At 40.8% G+C, this 13,441-nt stretch overlaps 1 protein-coding gene across 5 annotated transcripts in view; it reads left to right on the top strand.

Moving 5' to 3' along the window:
- Fam193a (family with sequence similarity 193 member A) overlaps nucleotides 1-13,441 on the top strand; it is a 122,678-nt gene that overhangs the window by 63,964 nt on the left and 45,273 nt on the right. For 4 of the 5 annotated variants that reach the window (XM_075943893.1, XM_075943892.1, XM_075943890.1 and 1 more), the window contains 6 exons: nucleotides 1,153-1,300; nucleotides 4,997-5,074; nucleotides 5,875-5,990; nucleotides 6,105-6,347; nucleotides 9,189-9,342; nucleotides 9,466-9,645. In XM_075943893.1, coding sequence (XP_075800008.1) covers nucleotides 1,153-1,300; nucleotides 4,997-5,074; nucleotides 5,875-5,990; nucleotides 6,105-6,347; nucleotides 9,189-9,342; nucleotides 9,466-9,645 — 919 coding nt within the window. The remainder of the gene's footprint in view (nucleotides 1-1,152; nucleotides 1,301-4,996; nucleotides 5,075-5,874; nucleotides 5,991-6,104; nucleotides 6,348-9,188; nucleotides 9,343-9,465; nucleotides 9,646-13,441) is intronic. The other variant, XM_075943891.1, reaches the window with a different exon arrangement.

Below are 13,441 nucleotides of genomic sequence, written 5' to 3'. Positions count from 1 at the left end.
TGTCCTTGGACTCACCCTGTAGACCAGGCTGTCTTTGAGCTCAGAGATCTACCTTACCTGACTCTGTTTCCTGAGTGCTGGAATTAAAGGCATATAGGTTTTATATTGAAAACTGGAATCAGTTCAATGAAGGACAAGGCTGGCAGCACTAGGAATCAGGAGAAAACCTATTTCAGGGCTGCAACATAAAACTGTTCTTGGGACCTTAGGTGGTGCCAGGCATTGGTGCAGAGCCTAGATGGACACCTGTGCAGGTGACCTTGCAACCAGTAGATTTTCTGTGAGTCCCGTTTTTACAGTGTTCACAAATGTGGTACACCCTGACAAAGAAAGTAAAAGGAAAAGATTTTGGCAATGACTTCTGTCTATTTCTACCTATGAAAATCTTTTAATTAAAAGTGACTTTGTTATTTCTTTTTATTATTAAACCACTGAGGGGGTGTCATGGTAGAAGAGATGGCTCGGTGGTTAAGAGTGCTGACTACTCTTCTATGGGATCCAGATTCAATTCCCAACACCCACGCCACGACTCACAACTGTTTGTAACTCCAGTTCCAGGTGACCCGACACCCTCACACAGACATACATGCAGGCAAAACACCCATGCACATAAAATAAAAAAAAAATTACAAGAAGAAAAACCCACTAGGTTATTACAGATAAAATTATGACGTGGTAGGCACTGTAAACAACTTTGTGTTTGTTACACATATTTTTCTTGTGTTAATGTGCAACATATTTTTATTAAACATGCTTCAGTCATACCTTTCCTTGACATGAATGTATTTTCACTTCAAAACATGCATTTTTTTAATTGTAACATTTCTATGTTTTATATTTGTCATTAAACATTTTGTTTTTTTCTGGGTCATTGTATGTTAATAAGAAATGTGTATACAGCTCCATGTTATACCTTTTTAGAATTCTTGTTAGTTTCTTTTCGGACGCTATCACTTCTCTGTGCAACTCCTTTATATGTGGTTCTGTTCAGAGTGCTTTGTGTATATAATCTTTTAAGCCCAGGAAGCAGCTTTGCTGTGTGGTTTTGTAAAAAGGGATGATAAAGATAAACAATAGCAACAGGGAGTAAGGTTCTTTGTCTGGCCAGGAGCTTCTGGGCTCTTCCTTTGTGATAGGTCTTTTCTCTCCTAGGCTGGGAACCACCACGCATGACACTTGCAATGAAGACACGTACAGCACCTTGCTGCAGAGGTACCAGCGTTCTGAGGAAGAATTGCGCAAAGTTGCTGAAGAGTGGCTGGAGTGTCAGAAGAGGATTGATGCCTATGTGGATGAACAGGTAATCATTGCTCCCAAGGCACAGCCTGCACTCTGAGGCTTTTGTGCCAAGTTGCTAGCTACAGTTTGAGTTGCTGAGCTCCCAACATAGGCCTTTGGTGTACCCTGGTAGAAACCTTGCAATATCACTGACCTCTGACCTGGGTGTTGTATGGCAGGAGCAATTAGATCTTCAGAAAGTTTGTATCTACTATCTCTGTCCTAATGAAGGACATTAGGGAGTTACCAGGTGTTTTGGGCCCAGAAGCCATTTATCAATCATGGTTCTGTTGAGAGCTCATTCTTTTTTCATCCAGAACTGCCAAACAGAGCAGACATAAGGGCAGAGGATAGCAGGACAAGTCTGTTGGAGATGGCTCTAAAGGGACTGTGTCAAGTGACCACTACATCTCAGAGGAGACACCAGGCATGTTGTTAAGATGGTATTTCTGCCATTCATCCTGGCCCTCTGCCTTTGTAGACCTTCTGGTTAAACAGAACAAAAAAGGCTTTAGGTTTTAAAGATTATTTTAAAGGTGCTGGTATGAGGAGAAAAAGAAAAAAGGAAAGGTAGAAAGAAATGGCAGCCCAGTGTTGTGCATGCAAGATAATTTGTAAAGAGACATGATAGCTATTTTGGGTTGAGATATAAGCTGGTTCGACATGAATTCCAAGATCATTGTGCCATTCATATAGTGATTGAGCCCTTATTCCTTTCCCTGTTTGCTTCTGAGTGGTTAAGAAGGGGGTTCTTTTTCAGAATTTGAGAAAACTCTCCCTGTTTACTGACTTTGGCCCTTATGGTATCAGTGCACGAGTTCCACTTTTGTCACTGTATGAGATTCACTGCTGCTGAGCTTGTCTTGGGGCCAGAGGCCCTGAGAGACCTGTGGTTTTGCTGTGCTGTGTCCTTTGCTTCTGTCTGCATAGTCATTGCCTGTCCAATGTCCTCCCTGCTATTTGAGACTGCTGACCCTTCTGGGGAAGCAGTTCTTGCTCTCTACTTTCTTTAGAGTGGATGTGGCCCTAAATTATCTTTTCTGTTTGGTTTTAATAGACAGATTACTCTCCAGCTGTGCCAGGAACAAGTCTGTTCTTGAGCTGAATAATGGATTACAGTTTTGGGGGACTGACTATAACAGGTTAATTAACTGCAGGGTCTACCAGTGTATTGGGGGAGAGAGGCACATGAGAATGGCCAGGCTGACAGGCATATTAAATGTGGGCCTCAGCTGCAGCTGTCCTCCTACAGCCTCAAGAATCAGGTCCTGACCCTATAGGTAGCTGGCAACCCCAGAAAAGGGGCAAGCAACTGTCCTCCCTTTGAGCCCTGTATGCATACCAGTCTGCTTTCTGAGCCCTGCTATTCTGGCAGCAGAGAGATCTGGGTCCAGGAATGGGAGGAGCCAGAGTGGAGGATAACTCTTCCTTGAGAATCTGCCTCCTAAGATCCTGTGAAGGACCCTGACAGTTAACTCCGGGGTCAGCTTCTTACCATGACAATGAGAGAGTCACATAAATGATATTTAGTTTTACATGAGTTTTTCTATTTCATACAAAATCATAAAGTTTGTTTTCCTTTTAAATATGTAGATTTGAAAAGGCAGACTGCTGACAATGTGAACTCTGTAGAGAACATCCATGACATCAGAACATGACTGCTTAGTTGAAGTTATTAAAGTTGGGGAGAAGCAGTGAGGGTTTGAGCCATGAGTACTCTGAAACAATGAGGCAAAAAGACATTGCTCAGTTTCCAATCTCTGTGAGAGAATACAACAAGTTTGTCATTTGTTTGTAAGGGGTCTTACTCTATAGTCCATGCAAGCCTCGGACTTGTGATCTTCTTGCCTTTGCCTCCTGAGTACTGGTTAATAGCCCATGTGCCACCACACCTGACTTGAATCACCAGCTTTTTTTAGAGGAAGATTCCTTGACTTGTGCTGTGTTCTTATGGCGGCACAGCACATGGCTGAAGGTCATGATGGAGGATGTCCTTAAGACTCCAGGAAGCAGAGAGGAAGGCTCTTGGGTCCTAATATGCTCTTCAAGGTTATACTCCAGTAACCTAGTTTCCACTGGGAGCTACCTCCTAAAGGTTTCCTTTACCTTCCAATGGTACTAAATGCTAAGGAACAAGCCTTTGGCATGTGAACCTCGTGTGGGCAGTCAAGAACCAGACTGTAGGTGGCTAGAGAGATGGCTCAGTAATTGATAGCACTGGCTGCTTTTTCAGAGTACCCAGATTCGATTCCCCTACCCACATGGCAGCCTATAGTCATCTGTAACTCTAGTACCAGGCAATCCAACACATTCTTCTTGCATCTCTGGGCATCAGGCATGCACATGGCATACAGCAATACATGCTGGCAAAACACTCATACACATAAAATAATAAATCATTAAAAAAGAAAGAAGCCGGGCAGTAGTGGTGCACACTTTTAATCCCAGTACTCGGGAAGCAAAGGTAGGTGGATCTTTGTGAGTTTGAGACCAGCCTGATCTACAGAGTGAGTGCCAGGTCAGGCTCCAAAGTTACACAGAGAAACCCTGTCTCCAAAAAAAATAAAAAAAAAGAAAAGAAAAGAAAGAGGGAGGGTGGGAGGGAGGAAGGAAGGAAAGAGAAAGAAAGAAAGAAAGAAAGAAAGAAAGAAAGAAAGAAAGAAAGAAAGAAAGAAAGAAAGAAAGCACCAAAGCACCAAACACCAGTCCGTGCCTGGCTAACTCTTGTCATCATGGTGAAAGATACATAGAAGGGGATGAGGAGCTGGAGAGCCACAAAGTGCCACTGCATTGAGAGCAATTGTAGGAGAGTTTGCTTCTGTCCCCAGGGAAGATTCGTTAAGTCAGCTAAGGTTATAGGATGACTCGTGTCTCCTGTAAAGGGCTATCACTTAACACTAATCTGGGTTTGCTACTGGACACAATAGTATGAGGAATCCAGTGTTATGTAGGCACTCTATACTTCACCTAAACATACTGCACCACCTAGAACTTTCTGTAGTAGGGATAGTAAACTTTCTATGGTGACAGCTGGTAACAAAGCCCATACAACAGTAGCTAGTGTCTGCTTTGGTCCCCACAGTCCTGCTGGCAATTTTAGCATTGACTGAGAAGCTGCTGCTCTTGGGGGTTTGGGAGAGAGGGGTATGAGCTGGGGTATATATGCCTTAGTTCTTGGAATAGAGAATGTGCCTAAGTGGATTGGCAGACATTTGCGGGTTCCTTGATTAGTCTATTTCAGATTTTCTTCTGAATCCTCAAGTTGCTTTGCTTATATTTCATTTTTTAATTTTCTAATTTATTTTATGTTATTATTGGAATTACACATAGATAAAGGTTAATAATAGAGTTAGTGTTCTCAGAAGTAGGAAGGTCAAGTATATGGGTAGAACAGACAAGCTCCAGGAGTCCTCAACCAGGCTTGTCTGTCAGGTGCCTGAGAGCAAGCACTTACTTCCCTCAGCACAGGAAATGTACCCTGCTCTCTGAGGTTGTTTTCCATGTGAGAAAAGTACTTGTGGTATTATGAGTGTCAAGCAAGAGGCTGAAATAAAATAGCTGGTGACTCATTCTTTTATATTGCACCTCTGTTTTGTTCATAGGTAATCTTTCTTGTCTATACATTTCTTTAAAATCATTTAAAAGAATCTTCCTTGAGAATGTTTTGTGTAGTTGTTACTAAGGTTTTTTTATATATTTTTTTATATCTTCTTTCTAGATGACAATGAAAACCAAACAGCGCATGTTAACAGAAGACTGGGAGATTTTTAAGCAAAGGAGATTAATTGAAGAACAGGTAAGGTTGTTGAACAGGCGAATTACTGCACAGACAAGTGACACCTTAATATGTAAGCATGCTCTGTGTTACAGGATACCAGTGAAGACCATTGACAGTTCCTGCCGGTATTAAAGTCATTATACAAAGTTATTTTAACTTTTAGATAAACTGACTGCATTTACTTGTTTCTTGGTCTTCCATATACTTGCTTGAAAAGAATAATCTTGGTGGGAGTTGGTGAAAAATGGTACAAAGACCATACTCCCTGAACTCCTCCTTCCCCTTTGCACCAATTAGCCAACTGTGTCAGATTGAAGTTGAGCTCCCACCAGTGGGATGAAACAGAGGCCCTTTTACCTGAATGTGCTGATAGGCTTGATTAAGTTCTGGCACACACTTCCCCTTTGAAATCCATATTCCTGATTATTGGTGCTACTACCTAGATATCTCTTGGGTCCAGTCTACTCCACATATGAGTCTCAATTTCTGGTGTCTTAACAAGTCCTGAGTATCTAGAGCAGACTGAGTAAACTTTGTGTCTACAACAGTTCTACCTTATGGCTATCTGCAAAAATGCATATGGTATATGTCTTCTGGAGACCAGAACATTAAAAGGTTTCTGATGCTTCACTCTTGATTTGACTGACCCTGCCTGCATACTCCAAGGCTACTGTCCTGTTCTTTTGTTTTTTTCCATCTGCAACAGGTGGGCCTCTTGGGTTATAAATGAGCATGATTACTGTCATAGTTGAAATGTGGTGCAGGAAATGGGGGGAGTATCTTGCAAATTTAAGCTGTTGTTTGATAATTTCTTCTAGTTAACTAATAAGAAAGTAGTTACTGGTGAGAACAACTTCACGGATACCAGGAGACACATGTTGTCATCATCTCGGTTGAGCATGCCAGACTGCCCTAACTGCAACTACAGGCGAAGGTGAGCTAGGCTCTCTAGGTTCTATTGACCTTCAGCCCACACTGAAACAAGCAGAGGTTTGAACCCAACCTTGAGAGTTGGCTTTCTTGGTAACTGTCCTTAATTCCCGATCAGATGTGCTTGTGATGACTGCAGCCTCTCACACATCCTCACTTGTGGTATCATGGACCCCCCCGTCACTGATGACATCCACATTCACCAGCTACCACTCCAAGTGGATTCTGCTCCCGACTATCTCTCTGAGATGCGCCCACCTAGTGTGTCATCAGCAAGCTCAGGGTCAGGTTCCAGCTCTCCCATCACAATTCAGCAACATCCCAGACTCATCCTCACAGACAATGGCTCTGCACCAACTTTGTAAGTTGTGACTTTATAATAGAGTTTCAGAAATTTATCCAGTAATGATAAATACATACATCAGAAATATGATCACCATTATAGTGCTTTTTATAAAAAAGAAAAAAAAAGGATCTTTCAGTGTGTTAAGCACCTGTTAAAACATGAAATCAATAAACCCAAACTATTTTATTACCTGAAAAAATATGGCGAATTTATAATTACCAGTTGGTATGCAGGGAAATGTCTCATAGTTCTGGTCTCATTTTCTCATTCTTCCTGAGGTGGACAGTGGCTGTTCATCCTCTTCATTGTCAGCTCAGTGTTCATGCTTGTTCCATGTCTTGCTAAGAACTCAGATCACTTTAGCAAGCAATTGAAAGTTTGTGTTTTCTGTGTTCCTACAGTATAAGAAGTACATTTAATACTAGCAAGGTGCTGTAAACTCAGTAGTGACCCTGTCATTTGCAGAGGCTTCATAAGTTTATTTGCCCATGGGCATATACAATTTCTTTCTTTCTTTCTTTCTTTCTTTCTTTCTTTCTTTCTTTCTTTCTTTCTTTCTTTTTTTTTTTTTTGGTTTATTTGTTTGGATGGATTGTTGATTGGTTTTTTTGAGATAGAATTTCCTCTAAGTAATCCTGGCGGTCCTAGAACTCACTCTGTAGACCAGACTAGCCTCAAACTCAGAGATCCACCTGCCTCTGCTTCCTGAGTATTGGGATTAAAGTCATGTGCCACCACACCTGGCATTTTCTTTTTCATTTCTGTGTTTCCCTGTCTCTCTCATTCTTTTTTTTTTTTTTTGAGACAGTTTTACTATGTAGCTCTGACTATTCTGGAGCTCTCTATGTAAACCAAACTGGCCTCACACTCTGAGATCCACTTGCCTCTACCTCCTCAGTCCTGGAATTAAAGGGTATATGCCACTCCAGTGGGCTTTATGTTGCTTCTTAAGTCAAGTAAGTTGAACATGAAACCATCATAGCCCTGCCTGCAGAAGTGCTATTTTGAGGGATTGTTGACTATATCTGGCTGCACGTGATCCTCAGAGTCTTCGAACTGATAGAAATGTTCATCATATACTTCATTTGAATTTGTCATGCTAGTGCTCATCTTTTTCTTCCTTTGATGTTTATCCTTGTCTTCCAGGTCTCAGTGAATTAATTTTATTGTTGCTAGGGGACTAGAACCCAGGACCTTATATGAACTCTGTATCACTGAGTCTTATCCCAACCCCAAATACATAATAATCCTAAAGGCCTGAGCTGAAGCCCATAGTTTATTCTTCACTGAACAAAGTTCTGCTGATTATGCTCTCAGGTCTTAAGCATTTTGAAGATTTCTTTGCTAGCTGTTACACAGTTTCTAACCAGGCATATGGAAGTTTAACAAGCAGGTGAATCTGTGCAAAATTCAAGTTAGGGAATTGCAATTAACTTTATCAAACCGTCCCACTTATTGTCATAATTGCCATCATCAATAGTGGGCTCTGATGTGTGATCATTAGTGGAACATCAGCTACAGGAGCCTTTTACCTGAACTGGAACTGCCCTCATGTTGGTCTGGGCAACTCGTGTCTTCCAATACTCAAGGCCCTAACAACTTGTGATTAGTGTCTTCCAACCTGTGTGATTGAAAATTCTTGTGACGTAGCTTTCTTGGTGCTGTTTTCTAAACTGATGAATCAGCAACATCATTTCAGTCATTGCAGTACAGTGCAGTGTGGGTCTTACTGAGGCAGAGAAGCCTCCACTTGTCATGTACGTGCTAAGGATGAGTTGGCCACTTACTTCATTTCAGAACCAGTTTTTCCCATGGTACACCATGGCAATGGGAATACTGCAGGAACACTGTTAGCCAAGACACACACACTCCCTTGGTGGTGGGTGCTTTTTTCTTCTGTTGGTGAGCTTCAGATATTGGTGAAGTGTATTAGGTTCCTCGTTTTGAAAATAGAAAGTACCCAGGAGGCATAGGCAGTTGGATCTCTATAAGGTCAAACACCTGGTCTACGTAGTGAGTTCCAGGATAGCCAGGGTTATATAGAAAGACCCCGTTTTAAAACAAAAGAGAGTACCATGTGCTTTTTAATTCTGGACCTTTTCTTAGGAGGCAGAGCACTGATCCTTCGGATTTTTACCTTCTTAGAGATCATTGTGTGCCAAGCTAGAGCACAGATTGGCGCAAGTTTTAGCTAATACTGGGGTGGGCATGTCTGGTCATCCCTAATCTACAGTAGCTCTTCTCTTATATTAGGAAGTTATATTTTAAAGTGATCTCCATAGGCTAAATCCAGAAGATTTTCTTAAGTTCTGGTTTTTGGGGGGTTTTTTTGTTTTTGTTTATTTTTTCAGTGAACATGTCATTTTCTCATTGCATAGATGAAGTTGATTTTCAAAACTGACTTGAGTATAGCTAACTTAATTATCATGTTGTTACATAACCGTGCTTGGGAGATTTGGTCAGCTGGATATTATCTAACAATTTGGTGATTGTAAAAGACCTGAGGTTACTTTTTGTATCTTAACCTTTTCATGAAAATGATGTCTACTTGGGGGTGGCACTTTTACTCCAGGGCTTTTCAGGCCAAATGAAAATGTATTACCAATTCATCTTGGTCACACCCGCGTTTCTACTGTGGGACATTTTTTCCCATCATTCTCCAAGTCACAGATGTTACTCATCCAGGCTTTTCTTTGTGTTCAGGTGACTAAGAGGTGTTAAGTAGTGTGAGTGACACTGAACACTCTTCGTGAACAGACCCATGACCTTAGAGGAGATGTCGTGTTCAGTGGGGGGTGCTCCTCACTGTCCTCCCCAAACGAAGGGCCTCATGGTGACCGTCTCTGCTTGCCTCAGTTGTAGTGATGATGAAGACGTCGCACCATTGTCAGCTAAGTTTGCTGACATTTATCCGTTGACTAACTACGATGATACCAATGTGGTGGCCAACATGAATGGAATCCACAGCGAACTGAATGGTGGTGGGGAAAACATGGCCCTGAAAGATGAGGTATGGGTGTAGCTTTTTTATGAGGAGGTGTGGGTGTCAGTAAATGCCAGATGTGGTGGTCTTACATTTCATTTACGTTACTATTGTTTTGAAAAATAAAGCTACAGAATGCTGCCTTTTAAGTCCCCTCAGGTAAGCAGCACCAGCCATAGTTCTTCAGAAGCTGATGATGAAGATGCTGATGGTGAAAGTAGTGGTGAGCCCCCAGGAGCACCTAAAGAAGATGAGGCTCTAGGAAATGGTAGCCCAAGGGCAGACGAGAGTAAAGTAGACACTCCACCTCCATCCTACCCAGCGCAGCAGGTAAGATCTTCTGTTTATGTTTTCTGTTTCTTCCTTTGTGTATTTCCTGTAAATAGAAGCAAATTATGCCAATTCCAGCAATTCCTGAAATTAGAACTGTAGAGAAACAAGTTTACTTATAAATTATATACAACTCATATTTTAGTCTCTTTTTGCTATTGCTCAGTTCTATAATTGTCATTAGTTTTATAACACTCTGTGCTTAGAGACAGGTTTTTGCTTTTCTTCCTTTTTCTTTCTTTCCTTTTGTCTGTAGAAGAAAGATGGGTTTTATTGTTTGTGTTGGAGATAGTTCTCACTCTTGGTTGACCTTGAACCCATGACCCTTCTACCTAAACTCAAATGCTGGGGTGTATGTTCTCACACCCAGCTTCAGAGTTTTATTAGCTCAGTAAGAGTTTTTTAAATGAAAGGAAGAACAAATGGAGGCCAGGCGCTTGGCTAATTAATAATTGTAATGAGTAATGTATGTGATTAAAATAATAAAGGTGATATCAAAAGGAGTAAATTGGGAAGTCTTGGCATCATCGTCCCCCATTTTGTGTCCCATCACCTGTGTACCTTCAGCCCTTATGCCCAGGAGATAACTGGTTTCATTATGTGCAAATGCAAACATTTATTCTTTCCTGTCTTGAGAAAAAGGCTATGTTGCTTTTTACTTAATGTGTCTTTGAAGGATGTGATTCTATATGTTTTTTATTTTTGTAACTTTAATTTTTAAAAGTTATTTTCATTATTTTTAATTGCATGTATTTTTATGGGCATGTGCACATGAGTGACCAGGAAAGCCAGTGGTGTCTGATCCCCTTGGAGCTAGAGTTACAGGTAGTTGTGAGTCAATGGATATGGGTGTGAGGAACTGTACTCAGGTCCTCTATTAAGACAAGTACATGAACTGATCTCAGGCCTTGTTTTTTATGTTTGATTTTTTTTGTTTGTTTGTATGACTATTATTGTATTTTATTTTGCTTTAGATTTTGTTTGTTTAAGACAGAGTACCATACCATGTGGCTAAGTCTAGCCTTTTATAAACTCCTGATCATGTTGCCTCCCAAATGCTGGAATTACAGGTGTGGACACCATGCCTGGTTATAAATAATTTAGAATCTTGAGGAAAGTCTGAGAAATTATAAGGGTTTGAATTCTAGGCCTCACCCATGGTAGGCAAGCTCCCTACCACTGAGCTGTATCCTCATTTAGCCCTGTCCTTCCTTTTCCCACCCTCTGTAGTACCATGGACTTGAAACTAAGGTCTCATCACTCTGATTCCACTGACTTCGCTCTGTTCTGCTCTGGAGGTGGTGGGGTTTTTGTCTTTTTTTTAACTCTATTGGCCAGTACTTGTGTTGTTTCTCCCTTTTAACCATTTATTCAGTTTATCTAACACCCTGTTTATTGCCAGATCAGTTCTATGGAACACATCTGCATATGAATTGAACTTAGGATTTCTGGAAGAGCAGCCAGTGCTCTTAACCTCTGAGCTGTCTATCCAGCCCCCCAAGGTTTTTGTTTCAGTGCATTCTAGTTCTGTTGTTTTTTGTTTGTTTGTTTTGTTTTAAACAAAGTGGTTTTCTTCTAGATTTATAACTTTACCTCTGACTGATACTGTGATCTGTTTGACTCAGTATTTCTTGTTTTGCTTTGTTTTAGACAGGGTTTCTCTGTGTAACCCTGGCTGTCCTAAAACTCTCTCTATAGAACTGTCTGGCCTTGAACTCAGAAATACACCTGCCTCTATCTCCCAAGTGCTAGAACTAAACGTGTGCACCACTACTGCCTCGTGACTCAAAATTTTTTATGGTGTAAGGTTAGACTTAGAACTGTTTTTTTGGAAAGATCATATTTTCCCATATTAAAATTTCAGGCCTACATTCCATTCTGTTTATTGGTCTTTATGTTGGTCTCTACCCCACAGCTCACTTGACTGTTGACTCTAAGGTAAATTTGAAATACAATAAGGCCTATCCTCTAGTCTGGTAGTGTGTGTCTTACTTTTCTTCTGATGACAAAGACAACTTACAGAAGATAGAGTTTATTGTTCAGAGGGTGAGTCCATGACCATTATGGTGGAGAGCATGGCAGCAGGCAGCCAGGCATGGTGCTGGAGCAATAGCTGAGAACTTAATACCTTAATCCCTAAGCATCAGGCACAGTGAGATAGAAGAGGGAGAAAGCTAGCTGGTATTGATTTGAGCTTTTGAAACTTCAAAGACTACCCCCAGTGACACACCTCCTCCAACAAGGCCATAACCCCTAGTCCTTCCCAGATAGTTTCACTAACTGGGGACTAAGCATTTAAACATATGAGCCTATGGAGGCCACTCTCATTCAGTCCACCAGTGTGCTTCTTTATAAGTAGACATCTTTCCACAGTAGCTTTAGATGGATGAAGAAAGGATGAGAATAGAGCCCCTAATACCACCTTCATGGAGGTTAGATTTGCAGTATATAGATTATCAATGGTCCTTTCCAGTTCTGCTAGTTTTTGATACATTTTATACAGAGTTAATTTCTTTTGTTTACTGGGATTCTCAAATTCTTTTTTCTGTCATCTTCGGTTTGTTTTAGGATTTATCTTTTTTTTTCTCTTTATGTTGAATTTTTGTTTTAACATTATCCTTAATTCTCTGAACAAGCTGTTCTTCCTGCTTAGACATCATTGTTTGTCAATCTGATGTGTGGACCAAGAACTGTTGTCCAGTGACTGTAAGAGAGGCAACACTTTCATGTCCCCATTGCATGATCCTAAATAATCACACAGAGACTTACATTAATTACAAACTGTTTGGCCTATACTTATTACTAACTAGCTTATTACTAATTATTACTAACTAGCTCTTACATATAAATTAACCCATTTCTGCTAATCTGTGTATTGCCAAGTCTTTTAACAAAGGCATGTTTGCATGTTATTTCTTGGGCACTGCTTGCATCTCTCTCTCTCTCTCACACACACACACCCCCATCTGAGTCTTCAGTTTAATTGTTCTGCCTAACCCTATCCTGCCTGGCTATTGGTCAAACAGTTTTTATTACTAGCCAGTTGGAACAATACATATTTACAGTGTGCAGAAACTTCTGACTGTCCTTTTCTGGCATGTCTCATATTTTTTTGTGGAAAACTGATTGGTTTAGATAATATTTATTATATATAATAACTTTATAGTCTGACTTTCTCCTTGGGATTGCTGTCACCCCCCGGGGGTGTGCTTTTTATTTTCCATGATCATTACTTTATTGCTATTAAATGCCTGCATCTACATCACTCACATTGTGAGAGAGCCGCTGCTGTCTGCTTTTTGTTTTGTTTCACTTGTTACTTTTTGTTTTGTTTTTGTTTTTGTTGGTTTTTTTTTTGGTTTTTGTTTGTGTTTGTTTGTTTTGTTTTTTGAAACAGGGTTTCCCTGTGTGAACAGTCCTAACTCTCGTGGAACTCTCTTTGTACACCAGGCTGACCTCGAACTCACAGATATGTAGGTCTATATCTCCAGAGTGCTGGGATTAAAGATGTGTGCCCATGCTCTGCTGACCCTTTCTGCTTTTAGCCTGGCTGCTTGCTTTATTGGGTCAATCCCTGCTGCCTTATCTCTTCTGAAGGTTCCTCTGTGTTCCAGCACATCTGTGTGTAGATTAGGGAACAGTTCCCTTGCTCAGCTTGTACTCCAGTGAACTTTGGTGGTTTCTTCCTTTGTATGCTTCCTTTGAAGGTCATGACTATGTGTAAACTGTGGCTTCCTAGTCAACCACTGATCTTTGGATAGTTTAAGGAGTATTTCACAGCCATTTCACTTTTAAA

Source organism: Microtus pennsylvanicus, chromosome 12, assembly GCF_037038515.1.
Source record: "Microtus pennsylvanicus isolate mMicPen1 chromosome 12, mMicPen1.hap1, whole genome shotgun sequence".
NCBI lineage: Eukaryota > Metazoa > Chordata > Mammalia > Rodentia > Cricetidae > Microtus > Microtus pennsylvanicus.
Note: the sequence above shows the minus strand (reverse complement) of the source record. Positions and strands in the feature narration are given on the sequence as shown.